A 15326-nucleotide genomic window follows, 5' to 3' on the forward strand; every position below is an offset into this window, starting at 1 on the left:
CCGGAATCCATGGAGAGCATGCCTGATTGCATGTGGGTAGATGCCGCTCCTCCCACCCCCATGCAAAGGGCATCGGGTGCTGTTGATGCTCCCTGGGTGTGAAAGCCTGGGCAAGTGTCAGCATAGCCTCTAGCACAACAGGGATCGGGCCTCTGTTCTCGCCTGTTGCTAAAACAAAAAGGGGGAACTGTAGGGAGCTGCGTATAACCACGCCCTGAGATGGCGCCGGTTTCCACCTTCCACCCCCTCAGGGGGTGAGCGCTCCTGGTAGTAAACAACTCCATAAAAGGCCAAGGCTTGGGCTAATGCATTGCTTCCGCATACCTGGACCAATGGACAGTACATACGTGGCACCCCACGGTTGGAAGCCCTGAGACTTATAAGCTAAGAGCAGGGGCCTCAGGGGAGAGAGAAGACAGATGTGGGAGAGCAATAAAGAGCTGCGCAGAAAACAACCAGTGGTCGCGTCTTCCTTGCTGGCAAGGCCGCGCGCAACAACTAAGCTTCTCTTTTTGTGGGTTAACAACTTAAGTTTGCAGACCAAAAATTAAAGAAAAAGAAGGGCTACAAGGATAGTCAACATTTTGGCCCTAGCCATTCAAGGTCAGTAAGGACTCAAGAAATAGGAGAACCTGTACTATAACATCCTGTAACTCAATTGTGTAACAAATTTCTGATCAAGGAGCTTTTTGGGCCCCAGAGGAAAGTGAATTGATAATGTAGAGTGTGCCTAAGCTGAGTGATGCGGAGAGAAAACATTCTCTCAGGCTTTCACAGAGCAGATTGGTCAAGCAATGGCTGTGACTCATCCATATGGCTGACACTGACAAAGGATCTACAAACTGAGGTACAGGGTTTCAGGTTAGATCCTGAGGGGATTTGCCTGACTTTATCAGATACAAAAGTTACATTTCTTGCTATATAGGTCTTGCTCTATCTTGGTCTTAATCATCCAGCAGCAAAGTATGAAAATGAAGTATAAAAAGTAAAGCCATATTAATATGATGAGCTATAAAATGCTTAAGTCAACAACTTTGGACACTGACAGTTTTATGGAAAACCCACTACTATTATGGACTATTGGACTATATTTGGATATTTTGCTGAATTCACGCACCTATGGTACTTAAATGACAATGGAATGCCCATCTCTGACAAAACTAATCAAAAAAGTAGGATAGAAATGAACGACCCTTTTATATCTGTATACTCAAAATAGTTAGGATATACAGCTCCATTCTCTTAATTCAATGAATAGAGAGGTTTGTTATAATAGTGTTTGAGACAGGATATCATGTCTGCATCTTGTACGATGAATAAACACTAAGGGAACAATATGCAATGTATTAATTATTAAAAATGTGCTAGGGATCGGTTGTGAAACTGTACCATTGCTATTTGTTTCTCAATAAAAATATTTTTAAAAAGAAAGAAAAAAAGGAAAGAAAAGCTTTCCCAGTGCAGGCACTGTTCTCACCCCTGTACATCCACGACATGAGGATCCAGAGCATGGCCCAGCTTTTAGCACAGCCTCAGACACATTGCCTGCAGCTCTGTGCACTGGACGCTCAGACTTCCTTTCACACATCAGATGGCAGCAGAGGTAGGTTGTACACAATTCATGTACTTGGGCTCTTCGCTGGACCCACCTGTACACCAAGAGTCTTGAGACACTGGTACCACCCTCTCCTGATTTGTGAGATCAACAGTCCCAGGGAATCCAATGGCAGCTTCATTGATAACAAGCCCACTATCGTCACAGTCTGGGAGGTAATAAACTATCAGAGAGAACACCGCATTGCTGTACATACTCAACGCTGCTCACTTAGCATAGGGGTCTGCCATAGTGGATCGAGGCTGGTGAAACAGGCTCTGTACCCCAAGTAGGCTTCTACTTACCCCAAGTAGACTGACAAATTGCTGGTCAGTGACCTCACCTGTAGGCCTGTGCTAAACTGCTGATCTAAAGGGGTGTTTCTAGCATTAGATCTCTTCTATAGCTGTGACCGTAACCTACAGGCAACTTTTGTCCTTGCTTTTTCACCAGAGAGGCCCACACATGCTGTCTGGTGACATCTAATTGCACTGGTGACATCTAATTGCATTGGCACACCCGATAGAGGTGTCTAGAGCTTAAACCTGTGCTCTCAAACCTTCGCCTCTTCAAATGCTTCCTACTAAGGCCCATTCCAGCTGCATGTAACTCTCTTCTTAAGCAGCCAATACAGTGAGGATAGGCTGAGCCCTACGAGTAAGGAATGCCTGGCAATAACCCAAGACCTCAGAAAAGCCTGCCCAGCCTGTGCCACATGGGAAGGTGGAGGGTTGCCCTTCATCTTGAACTCTGCCTGAGTCACATGAAAAATAACACTAGGGCTTGTTTTCCAGAGCATGCCAAGGGACCTCTCAGATGGTGCTGTTGGGGTGGGCAGCCCACTCCCTCGTGCATAGATGAGTGCATGGTGGATCTGCTCAGCTGTGTAAGGGCACAACACACACCAATTAGCATAACAGCATCAATGTGATAGAAGCACATGAAAGGAGAAGGATGTGAGGACAGAGAAAAGTCCTAAGCCACTGTTCCAGCAGAGAGCAGGACTGTACAGACTCCCTGAGACACAACGTGGAGTGTCCCTGTCCTCCATCCCAAGGGAAGGCAAGCTCGCTTGAGTTGGTTGGTGATCAAATGCTGGAAAGGGCATTAGGCAGCTCCAGAAGCTTCACAGCCACAGGACGCAGTGCTTTCCAAGGCCTGAGCAATGCTAGGCAGGAGGCATCACTTTTTAGCTCCCAGTGGCTGACAGTCATTCTCCAAGTCCCATCCGGCTTCTTCACCAGTGAGACAGGGCTCTCAGGGGCACTTTGAGATAGTCACAAAACTCCAAGTCACTCGAATTCCTTCAGCATTTCCCCAACCTCAGCAAGCCCCGCTGGCAGTTTACACTGTCTTCTAGCCACTACCCTCCTAGGAACATGAAGGCTAACAGAATTCCACTCTGCTTCATACCCCAACACTCCCCTACCTGAAGGCTGGCTGAAATTCCCCCACTGAGGTCTATAATGCCTTTCCAACCAGCACAACCATCCCTAAAATGTTTCCAAGGGCTGCGGTGAAGAGTACCCCATGCAGAACACACAGTGTGTTCCCAAGGCCCAGATGCGACAAAATGTGCTGCACCAGGAAGGCCGGACACCCACATCCACCAGTGCCCGCCAGGGCTGCTGTGGAATAGTGCACTGTTTTCTCCTTGTTATTCAAGAATGAGTACCGTATTTCTCCAAAATAAATCCTAACTGGAAAATAAGCTCTAGCATGATTTTTTAGGATATCTGTAAAGCAATGTCTTGTGTATTCTGGCGCCTGCAAATTTCCATCACTTTTTGTGTGATGTCATCATTTTTGTTGCCACCCCTGCCTTTTAAGAATTCAATTAGCACTTAATTTAATGAAACTTTGTGAGGTTCAGCCTGCAAGACATCGTGACTTGGGTGAAGAACTCTCGGGATAAAATCACTGGCAGCTGTGCTGCTGATGCACTACAAGCAGGCTACACGGCTAAAACGTGCTCATTTAGAGAGCTTCGCTGCTGGACATGAGATTAGGGTCAGTGGTTCGACAGGAAATGGGGTCACAAGAAATTCAGGGCTTGGAGCATTATGACCATGTTCCAGAAGATGGCATGATTGTACACAAATAAATGCAGATTTCTGTACATGAATAAATGTAGAATTGTTACACTTGAATGTTGACTATTGTACATGAAAAAATAAGTCATTCCCTGAAATGGCATCTTTTGAAGAAAACATTAACATACACTCAGTCTTATTTGGGGGAAAATACAACAAGTACTACATTGTATGTGTGGCCTCTGGTCACCATTGTATCTCTGACTAAGGAAATCATGGCTCTGCTCCTAACCCGTGGGAATCCACTCTGCATTACCAGCAAATATAGAGAACAGGAATTTCTGCAGGAGGAAAAAGCAAAGGTTAGGACTGCTGGCTTTTCACCTCCTTCCACAAATCTACTAGGACTGAGTGGTATTCTCTATTGTTCGCTGGGCAAAAATAAATCATGCCCTACCTGTTTTCTAGTCATTTTAACATGCCCCTTAATATCTATTTTGTCCCTTTTGCTTATCAGGCTGTGTAACGAGACACACCCAGGCCTATCCAGTCCCTCCCAGGTCAGCAATACCTCACCTACCTCATACAGGTCCCATCTGACAAAGGGGCTGAGGACGGAAAGGAGAGGGCTGAGCCATTCTAAACACCTGAACATTCTGAACAGTATGCTTTCTACCCCAGCTGCTTTATTGGGTCCCTGAAGCATCTTGGTGTAATGGCTGGTCTCAGAACATGTGCACTTCTTCTATACTTTCCATGGGTCACCTGTCCTCAGATGACTGCCTCTGCCAGGCCCAACATGATCCATGCTAGGAAGGAATGGTCTCCCCAGGTTTGCTGGGCATGGAGCAGTTGATGCCTAAAGGCCCAGTAAATGGGAACAGTCTTTATTTTTTTCAGCTTCAGTTTCCACCAGAGAAATGCCATCTCCTCCCCTACCCCAGAATCTCATAGTCCAGGCAGTCAGAATCTCAGAGGGCAGTTGTTCAAAAGCTTTTGAAATTGGGTTGGAGGGGAGATGGCTCAGTGGAATAAGTGCTTCCCTGGCAAGTGCAAGGGCCTGAGTTCAATCCCTGGTTCTGCAAAAAAAAACAAAAAAAAAAAAACAAATTGGTTGGAGAGATGGCTTTATAGTTGAACACTTGCCCAGAATGTATAAGGATCTAGATGCAACTCCCAGCACTGAAAACAAAAGCTTTTGTAGTCTCCAGCATTTCTCTTGCCAATTATCCCTTATGAGCCACATCTTCTTGACTAGGAGCCCTCCCCACCCAGCTGAATACTCTGTGCCTGAGCTTTCTGATCCATTAACAGCTGAACAGAAAATGTGACTCACAAGGGGAGGTCCCCAGGCCCTACCACTTGAACTCACTTCTTTCCAGTCACTCCAACCCCCTACAGCCATTCTGGTCTTGAGACACAAGCTCCCATACCTTTCCTACTCAGCAATCCAACCCATGCTGCACAAAGCAGGAACCAAGGACTTCAAGATCACCACATGAGCTGGTGTGGTTGCACACACCATGACTCCAGCACTCAGAAGGGTGAAGTTAGCCTGAGCTACAGACTGCATCCAGGGGCAGCCTAGAATATACAGTGAGATTGTGTCTCAAACAAAAATACTGCTGTCCTGACCTTTCTCAGTCATGTAAGAGGCTGAAAAGCAGGGTGACATATATCCCTTTCAAGCTGTAAACTGCATTCCAGTTTTCCTTCCTTCTCCACAGACAGCTGGGCACCAGTAGCCAACTGAACATCCTCCTTTAGTACTGTGGGACAAGGGGCATTCAGGGAACAACTGCTCCCAATTCAGCAGTGCTTTGGGTCATCCCTGTGCTCCCAGTGGGCCAGAACCTACCCAACCTGAGACTGCTAGAAGCCTCCCTCTCCCTGCCCATCTTCCTGGGTACCTGATCTGTGAACTGTTCTATAAACACCCACTGCTAGAGTAGAACTGGCCACAAGACACTGAGAGGAGGGAGACACAGGCACATCTGCAAGGGCAGAGAACAGAATTTACTGGGGACTTGATTACAACCCTGTGTGCAAGGGCAGCAGGAAGACCAGCAAGAATGCTCTGTCATCTGGGCCTAAGGAGGCTTCTATAAGGGTCAGGACCAAATTCACCCAAGGCAAAACGTACAGGATTTCTCTCCAGCAAACAGCAAAGACATCCTTCATCAGAAAACAGCAAAGACATCCTTCATCTTCCCAGCACCCAGAGCAGCCAGGTCAAGTCACAAAGTTCTATGGGTCACTCCAGTGATTTTGTGTTCTTATATCTAGGAAGGGAGACTGGAGCCGTGCAGGGGCAATGCTGGTGGTTATCACTCCAGATGCCTGGTGCCAGATCAACCTGAGCCCTCACAAACACTCACTGCTCAGGTAATCTCAGGGAGAAGATGGGCAGCAGACAGTGAACCTTCAAGCTCTGTAGAATCCATTAGTAATACTGAGACACGCTACTCCCCCTTACCATTTCCTATGAGGCCTACAAGGGAAAAGGCTGGTGGAGACTACGCGGGAAGGGAGGGGACGCTGCACAAGGCGCTACTCTAACTCACAGCACTAAGTTGGGAACTCAGCGAGAGGAGGGACAACGACGGTGCAGTTCAGGGGACGAGCACTTGGAAGCATGGGTAGGGTCCTCTGTTCAACGACTGGAAACACACATACAAGAAATAAAATAATGGAGGGAGGAAGAGTCAGATCTCGTGGGGCACTAACAGCTACACCTGGGGGATCGAACTCCATCAAGGACAAGGGAGAGTGGCAGCCCTTGGATGCCAACCTCAGGCGGGCAGCCGGGATCCCACCTCCTCCTAGTCTGGCCTCCCATGAGCCTCTTCCCTGATGACAGACTGCACGGTCAGACTCACTGCAAAGAGATGAGATGTAAGAAGTAACGAAATGTCACTTCCAAGACTGGGCTATCGCCAGGGCTTTCATCCCAGATACCCCTGGCTTACTGGCTGTCATGGTTTGTGTCTAGATGTCCCCGCAAAGCCTCATGTGGTCACAGGGCTTTTGTTGAGGTAGCTGAATCTAGTGTGTGTGATGTTGGAGTTAACGGTGTGTGACCAGTAAATCAGCCCACAGCGTAGCCAGGCCTAGTTCTGGCTAGGATTAAAGGTGTGAGTGCTACATCTGCCCCAGGGCAAGCAGCCTGCATACCGTATAAGGGATAGAGGGGCCCTACCATTTGTTTCTTTCTTTTTTTTTTTTTTTTTTGAGCAGAATATATTTATTGAGAGAAAGAAAGAAAGCTCCTGTCCCGAGAGGACAAGAGGGGGGGCCCGAGTGGGTAGTTTCCCCTACCATTTGTTTCTTTTGCTACTTTCTGCCCATGGACTATTTCTTCACTGTGACACCCCTCTGCCATGCCACCCTGCTTTGCAGCCATCTGATTATAGACTGATACCTCTATGAACTAGAAGCCAAACAAATCTTTCTTCCTTTAACTTTGGCTGTCGGGTATTTTGTCTCAGCAGTGAGAAAAATGACTAAGACACTTGCTTCAGCACAATCTGACTGAAAAGACAAGACCTGGAGAGAGACCCCTAGCTATCTATCAGCAAGGAAGTGAGGAGGCTCAGGCTTGTGAGAAGACTTCCCCTAACAGGCTTTGGACAACATCATAGCTCTGGCTCACAGTCTGAAGGAAACCTCATGAAAGCTCTGAGACAAGAGCACCCACACAAGCTGTGAACAGAGATCTCAGGTGCTGCAATTAACAGATAACCATTTCTATCGCTTTAAGCCATTCAACTTCGGGTAACCTGCCAACCAGCAATGGACACCTGCGAAAGGGCCTTACCCAGTGTGGCCACAAGTGCAAAGTTCTCCAGCATCACATCTCGGTAAAGGAATCGCTGAGCCTCCTCAAGAAGCTCCCACTCCTCCGGGGAGAAATACACAAACACATCCGCAAAGGTCACGGGGCCCTAGAAGGACAGTGACAGGTGAGCCCACGGGCAGCACCTCTGCAGAGCCGCCCCCTTCTGATTCAATGTAAGTGCAGGCAGCCCTCGATCAGTCTCTTTCCAAGATTTCCAAATCAAAGCCAAGGTCAGATCTTAGCACCACCAGCGCCAGCTGGCTCCCTGAGTCTCTCTCACTACTGTGCCCAGCCTTCCAAAGAACCAAGCAAGCACACAGCGAGGTGCTGCCTAAACTCTGTCTGGCAGGAATGGTCCCAAATACTCCTCTACCCATCAGTCATGCAGGTAGGTCCAGAACAGGCCTGCTAGATACAACCAAACCCAGCTGAGCTTTGCCTCCAAAGTCATCAATACTAGGGTCATGAGACTGTCAGTGTACACGCCTGCCGACATGCACTTCCCTCTTAGGACCACACCTTTCTTGGCTCTGAAGCCTCTAGCAACCCCGACAAACTCTTTACCTACACTATACACGCTCCCATGATGTCCCCAATGGGCCACTATGCACACAGTTAGAGAAATACTCACCTGTCTCTACAACAGACACCATGCCCAGCTATGAACCAAAACACAGCCATTTCCCCTTCCTCTCGTTCATCTTGCTGACAAATGGCACTGCCATCTTGACACTCCCTCAGCTCTGTTGAACTCTGCTTTGCAATTTCTCCGAAAGAACCGCTCCCCAGAATGAAAAACCTTGATATTTAGTTTAGCGTCTCAACAAGAGATGTGGGGGACTTCTTCAACAAAACAGCACCTATCTATTTCCTGAAAAAAATCACTAAAATCACTCCAGCCAGGAAGTTGTCCATCTTGGCTGAAGGCAGTTCTATCATTCCACAAGCTAAAGCACAACAAAGCCTTGGGATCATCCATAATTCTTCACATTTTCTTCACATCACAAAATCCCATTAACCCACTTGAAAAAACAAAACTGAACTCCTATCATTTCCATGCCACATCTGTGGTGGTGGAGACAGAGGCGACCAACAGTAGTAGGGTTAGGGTTAGGGTTAGGGTGTTCTCAACCTCATAGCCAGGGAACACTGCTAACAGCGGGATCAAATCCTCACCCTCCTCTCCTCCAAATCTTTCATGATTTTCACCACACTCAGAATACAGGTTCTGCTTCCAGTCTGCCATTCTTGCCTCGCACTTATCCCTGTTCTTTTTCGTAGACAAAATTAAGGTCTCTGGTTCCTTCAACACCCCAAATTGTATTTTAGCTCCAAGTATTTGCATATGCCAATATGCAAGGAACTCTTCCATTCCTCATCCCATTGGAGCCAAAAAAAAAAAAAGAAAGAAAGAAAGAAAACTTCTCTATATATCTCAGGGCTGCGCTAGAAGAGACCATCTTTGCAGACCCCTGACACAAGTGAAGACAGAACTTCAGTGCAGGAGTGCCAGGATACCAAGGTCTCCTCTGAAAATCTGGTCCACCGACTTTAAGACTGACTGAAACACTTTCGCAGCAGCCAGGGCAAATCCTATTGCGAACTGCGTCGGATGGCCTCCAGCTCTCTAGCGAACCACTCTCGACTTCCTCGGCTTCTCGGGTCGCCGTGACAGCCCGGACCCACAGCCGCTGGCATCTTTTCTCATCAGGCCAGACGCTGTAACTCTCGCAGGTCACCCTGACGACCAAGGATTCGCACGCCCTCTGTGGCCTGCAAGCTGCCCGCACCTCCCTGACTGGCCCGCAAGGCGCTCGCGGAGCACCCGGCGCGCGCGAACCGCGAGGTCCGGGCGGGCGAGGGCCCGAAGACGCGCTATTCACCTCGGCCTGGTCCATCCTCGCGGTCGCCGGACGGAGGGGGAAACGGCGGCGAGAAGCGGAGCCGCGAGGCGTCAGCCGAACCCCACTCCTCCCGCGGCGCGCGAGGTCCCGGGCCTGGGGAGCAGCGCAGCCCGCCGCACATGGCCCCGCGAGGCCGCCCGGCCGCAGGGGAGGCCTGGGCCACGCACACACCGAGGCAGGGCCTGTCCCTTATGGTCCTGGCCTCGCAGCGCACAGGAGCTGGGCAGCACCAACCCGAAGCCACGTATCCAGGGTCTCCCGCTGAGGAAACCTGGAGGCGGGCGGAAACGTCCCCAGGCCAACGGCGGAAGTCCCGCCTCTTCCGCCAAGAGAAACCGGAAACGCCCACTTCAGGGTTGTGATTGGTCAATATTCTGCGCACGGAGTTCTGGGTAGTGTAGTTAATTGCTTGTTTTACCCAGGCGGTAAGGAACCTGCTTGTTATTTAGGTCGTACCCCGTACTCCCACCCGCCAGTTCTTGGAGAAAGCAGAAAAGTTGTATAATGTCCATAATTTACCAAGATCAGGAATAATTTTCCTACTGTGTTCACCACAAAGTTATAAAATGTGTCTAATTTACCGTAAACAACTTTACACCATAATTACCACTCAAGTTGACATCTTTGGCTTGCAGGAAGGGAGGATGAAGTGGAAGGTGGTTGCTCTTCGTAAGGAGAGTCCCCTCGCATAAGAACAGCAGGAATCTGGCTCTCCGGTGTCCTTTCTCTCCTTAGAAGGTGTGTAGCTCAGTAGGAACTGCTCCTGGCTCACTGTCAACCTTTCAGAGCTAAAAACTGTCTAAGGTTGCCTGCGTCTGTCCTTTCTTTAACGCTGTTCTTTTCTATTGCAGTTGCTTTCTTTCCCTTCCCTTCCTTCCTTAACTGCTTTGTAGCTTTGGGGGGATCATTTTGATCCCAGTAGTAATGGCAGTTATATCCAGGTGAGGAGAGCCCGAACCTGCACCTGACTCAGATCAACGCTTATGTACACACACATGTACTTTTCTATTATTGAGAGTCTTTGTTTACAATCTCACAAATGGCAAGTATTTGGGTCATAACTCAAGACTTTGGTCATAAATTAAACCTAAACTTCTTGTCTTACCCAAGTTGTTGCTACGTCAGGCCAAGAGAAACTCAAGGGTCTACTGTACAGTCCACCAGCCCCAACTTCCATCTTTAGATGCAGAAACATTGGAGGGGACCACCTAAAGCTAGAGAGCTGACGCTGTCTTTTTTTTTTTTTTTTTTTTTTTCCCCCGAACCAGGGATCAAACTCAGGCCCTTGCGCTTGCCAGGGAAGCGCTTATTCCACTGAGCCACCTCCTCAGCCCAAAAACCTGGAAGCAAACTTTTTTTTGTTTTTCAGAACCAGGGATTGAACTCAGGTCCTTGTACTTGCCAGAGAAGCACTTATTCCACTGAGCCATCTCCCATAGAAACTTCTCTTTTTTTTTTTTTTCAGAACCGGGAATTGAACTCAGACCTTTGCTCTTGCCAGGCAAGTGCTTATTCTACTGAGCCATCTCCCTGCTCTCTGAAGCTGTCTTTATCCTCCAAGAGTAAAAGAGGGTGCCACACACACACCACTTACTTTCCTTTTCTCTTTTATTTTAATTAAGTTTATTGATACAATTTAGGTATTTATAATTATCACATTTATCATATGGAATATGCGCCTGCACATGTCTCAATTCCTTCTTTTCTCCAATTCTCCTACCCTCCCTACAACCCCTCCTCCCCTCTTTATTTAGAAAACCTTGTTTATATTTTATCTTTTTACATGTTTCATTATTTTCTTTTCATTTCTTCCTCCCCTCTTCCTAATTCCTCATGCCTTTGAAAAATTTCTTCTTATTTTACAATTTCTGTTATACATTCTGGTGCTTCTTTACCTAGTTAGTTTCTCAAGCCAAAGAAACGACGTGTTATTCACCAAGGTGTCCCATGTATGTCACTTGAGAGTGTGGCCTCAAGGTTCATTCACTGAGCTATAAATGTCAGCTATAAATGTCAAAAGCAAACTTATGCTCCTGTATGCCTGAGTAGTACTCCATTGTATTATTTAGAAACACATCTTTTTTATCCAGTCAATGGTTGGTCAACATTTGGGCTGTTTCTAAGATGTAGCTATTACACATTGTACTGCCATAAACATGGGTGTTCATATATCACTGTGTACAGTGTTCTTAATTCTTTTGGGCAGACACCAAGGAGGGGAATAGCTGAGTTCAATGAGACATCTAATCCTAGGTTTTGAGGATTATCTACACAGATTTCCACAGTGACTGGAACACGCTATACTTGCACCAACAGAGCAGAAGTGTTCCTTTTCCCCCACAGACCTGCCGGCATTTGTTATTGGTTGATTTCTAACAATAACCATTCTTAGGGTCAGTGAGATACCTCAGCAGATTAAGTGCCTGCTGCGGCAAGCACAAGGACAGGAGTTCAATCCCTGTCCCACGTGCCACACCAGCCCTGTCCCCCGGGCCCAACAAGCTGGTGGCCGAGTCCAGGTGTGGTGGTGGTGCACACCTCTAGTCCCAGAACTGGGGAGGTTGAAAACAGGAGGATCACTGTGAGTCTGAGCTGTGCAGTGAGACCCTGTACAAGATACGGAAATATTAAAAAAAAAAAAAAAAACTAGCCATTTTCTGGAGTGATACAGAATGTCAGCATTATTTTGATTTCAATCTGTCCAGTAATCAGTAATATTAATATTTGTTTCATATGTTTATTTGCTGTTTGTATTTCTTCATCTGAGAAGAGTGTATTCATCTCAGATGAATATTTTTGGATTGGGTCTTTAAGTTTGGGGGTTTCCTGTTTTCAGTTCTCTCTGCGTTCTAGATATTTGTCCTTTGAGGAACATCTGGGGATTTATTTTCTCTGTGGATTGTCTTTTCATGCTGTTGGTGATTTCTTCTTGATAACAATATCCCAATTGTTGATTATTTGTAGTATTTCCTTTGTGGTGAAGATTTTGTTCATGAAGGATTTGCCTATACCTATGGCTTCAAGAGTTCCACCAATATTTTCTTCCAGCAGATTGTTTCTGTTTGAATATCTAAATATTTGATCCTGTTTCTACTTTTGTTCAGTGCGTGGTGATAGCCATGTGTCTAGCTTCAGTCTTCAGCATGTAGAAAGCCAGTTTTCCAGCACCATTTATTAAGCAGGCTTTCTTCTAGTGAAAGTTGTTTAGCACCTTTGTCAAACATAAGATGGCTGAGTACGTCAGGAGTAATTTAGACATTCTCTAATCTGTTCCACTGATCCTCAGTTCTATCTTTTTGCTAATACCATACCGTTTGTATCACAATAGCTTTGTAATATAATTTCAAGTCTTGGCTTGTGATACCTCCAGCTTTGTCTTTGTTGCCCAGAATTGTCATTGCTATGCTAGGTCTATTCTCATTCCAAATGAATTATAGGATTGTTTTCTCTAGTTCCATGAGATATACTGTTGGATTTTTTTTAATCAGGATTGTATTAAATCTATAAAAGCTATGAAAGTATGGCCATTTTCACTATATTGGTTCTTTATACCCAAGAAAAAGGGATATTCTTCCATTTTCTGATATCTTCTTCAATCTCCTTTTCAGAATACTACAATTGTCTATGTAGAGGTCTTTCATTTTGTTATATTTATTACTAGGTATTTCATTGTTTAAATTCTATTTTGAAAGGTGCTGTTTCTATAATTTCTCACTCAGTGAGTTTGCTGTTGATGTACAGGGGAAAAAAAATTTGAGACAGTTCCTCACTGTGCAATTCACGGTAGTCTTAAACCCACTTTGTAAGCCAGGCTGGCCTCAAACTCACAGCAGTCCTCCCGCCTCAGCCTTCCGACTGCTAGGAGTAGAGCTGTGCACAAGCACACCCAACCAGCTATTAATTTGTGAGTGATGACTTTGTATCTAGCTATGCTATCAAATTTGGTTTTAAATCTAGAAGTCTTTTGGTAGAGTTTTGGGGATCATCTATGAAGAGAATCGTGCCATCTGCAAATAATGGTATACTCATTTCTTCCTTTCCTATCCCTATTACTTTTATTCTTTCTCTCGTCTAATTGCTCTTGCTAATGTGTTCAGGACAATAGTGGATAAAAGTAATGACAGTGGACATCCTTGTCTTGTTCCTCCTTTTAGAGTGAGAGCTTCAGTCTTTGGCCATCTAGTATGATGTTGGTTGTTGGTTTATCACAGGATTTTATCAAACTGAGATGAAGACCATCTATTCTGATATTTTGTAGGGTTTCTATGATGAATGGGTCCTGGACTCTTTCAAGTGCTTTGGTGTACTGCATTTATTGATTTACATGTGTTGAACCATCCCTGAATTCCTGGGATTAATGCTACTTGGTTTTGACGTACAATCTTCTTGATGATTTGCTGCATTCTGTTTGCCAGTATCTTATTAAGAATTCTTGGGCTGGTGAGCTGGCTCAGTGGTCTAAAGCACCTACTTAGAACAAGCTTAGCAAAGCACAGGGACCGCGGTTCAATCCCCCAGCACCACATGCCAGCCAGCCCCGCCCCCTGGTGGGCTGAGCTGGCCACACACACGTGTACACACACACACACACACACACAAATAAATAAATAAATAAATAAAATAAAAAGAATTCTTGTATCCATGTTCTTTCTGGAGATTGGCCTGTGGCTCTCCTTTTCAACTGGCTCAATCTATGTTTTTGTTATCAGAGCAATGTTTTATTCCATGAATGAACTTAGATGTATTTTTTGCCTTTCAATTTAATTAAAAATTTGAGAAGTATCAACAGCAAGTTTCTTGTAGAATTCAACAGTGAATCCATGAGAGCCTGACTTTCTTATTGTTTGGGTTTTGTTTTGTTTTTAAGACAAGGTCTTGACATGTCCTTCAGACTGGCCTCAATCTCAATGGAGTCTGGGCCATTCCTGAACTAGAGATGATCACACTGCCTCAGCCTCCTGAGTGCTGGGATTACAGGAGTGTACCACCATGCATGGCTATGTTTTAAGGTTTTTAATTGCACCTTAAATTTAATAACTGCTACAAAGCTATTTAGAATTTTCATATCTCCTTGGTTCAGCTTTGAAAACTGACATGTATCTAGGAATCTGCATTTCCTGTCTCATTAGAATACAGGTTCTCACTGTAGGTGTAGATGATCTCGATTTCTACAAGATCTGTTGTGATTTCACCCTTTTCATTCCTAATTGCAATGACTTGAGGCTTTCTTTTCCTTTTTTGTTTGTTTGTTTGATAAAGTTGTCAGGAGTGTCAGCCAAATAGCTCAGCGGATTAAGTGCCTACAAGCAGGGGCCAGGGGTTCAATCGCTGGGCATGCCATGCTAGCTTGCCCCCTGGGATCCCTGAGATGGCAATTGAGACTGGGACTGGTGGCATGTGCCTATAATCCCAACTCTTGGGAGGCTGTAAACAGGCGGATCACTATGAGTCCGATCTAATAGCGAGACTCTGAACACCTTGTAGACACTTCCCTAAAATACAAAAAATAAAAAATTGTCTAAGGGTTTGTTGATTTTCTTTAATCTTTCAGAAAACCAACTCTTCAATTCATTGATGCTTTGTGTGCTTTCTTATCATCTATTACATGAGTTTCTGCTCTGATATTCACAATTGCCTCTTTCACATGAACTTTGGCTTTGACTTGTTCATCTTCTTCTAGCAGCTTGAGGTTCAACACTGAGTTGTTTATTTCAGCTCACTCAATTTTCCTAATATGGGTATTCACTGCTATAAGCTTTCCTTGTAGAAATGCATTCATCCTGTCCCATAAGTCCTGGTATGTGGTACTGGCATTTTACTTTAATTGTTTCTTTAATTACATTTGTGACCCAGATGTAAAGAGTGTGTTGTTGTTGTTCAAGAAGGTATTATTTAATTTTAAGAGGATATTATTCTTGCTCAAGATGGTATTATTCAATTTCCATGCATATGGTTTC

The 15326-nt window shown here is 45.6% G+C and overlaps 1 protein-coding gene across 2 annotated transcripts in view; it reads right to left on the reverse strand.

Moving 5' to 3' along the window:
* The window catches only part of LOC101582708 (zinc finger protein 304-like), a 28130-nt gene extending 18479 nt beyond the window's left edge, over nucleotides 1-9651 (reverse strand). The window contains exons 1-2 of one of the 2 annotated variants that reach the window (XM_023708498.1): nucleotides 9349-9651; nucleotides 7445-7571 (exon numbers count right to left, since the gene is read on the reverse strand). In XM_023708498.1, the coding sequence (XP_023564266.1) occupies nucleotides 7445-7571; nucleotides 9349-9363 (142 nt within the window). In that variant the 5' untranslated portion in view covers nucleotides 9364-9651. The remainder of the gene's footprint in view (nucleotides 1-7444; nucleotides 7572-9348) is intronic. The other variant, XR_002819559.1, reaches the window with a different exon arrangement.
* Between the last annotated feature and the right edge of the window lie 5675 nt (nucleotides 9652-15326).

The sequence above is a fragment of the Octodon degus genome, unplaced genomic scaffold, assembly GCF_000260255.1.
Source record: "Octodon degus isolate 3935 unplaced genomic scaffold, OctDeg1.0 scaffold00379, whole genome shotgun sequence".
Classification (NCBI taxonomy): Eukaryota; Metazoa; Chordata; class Mammalia; order Rodentia; family Octodontidae; genus Octodon; species Octodon degus.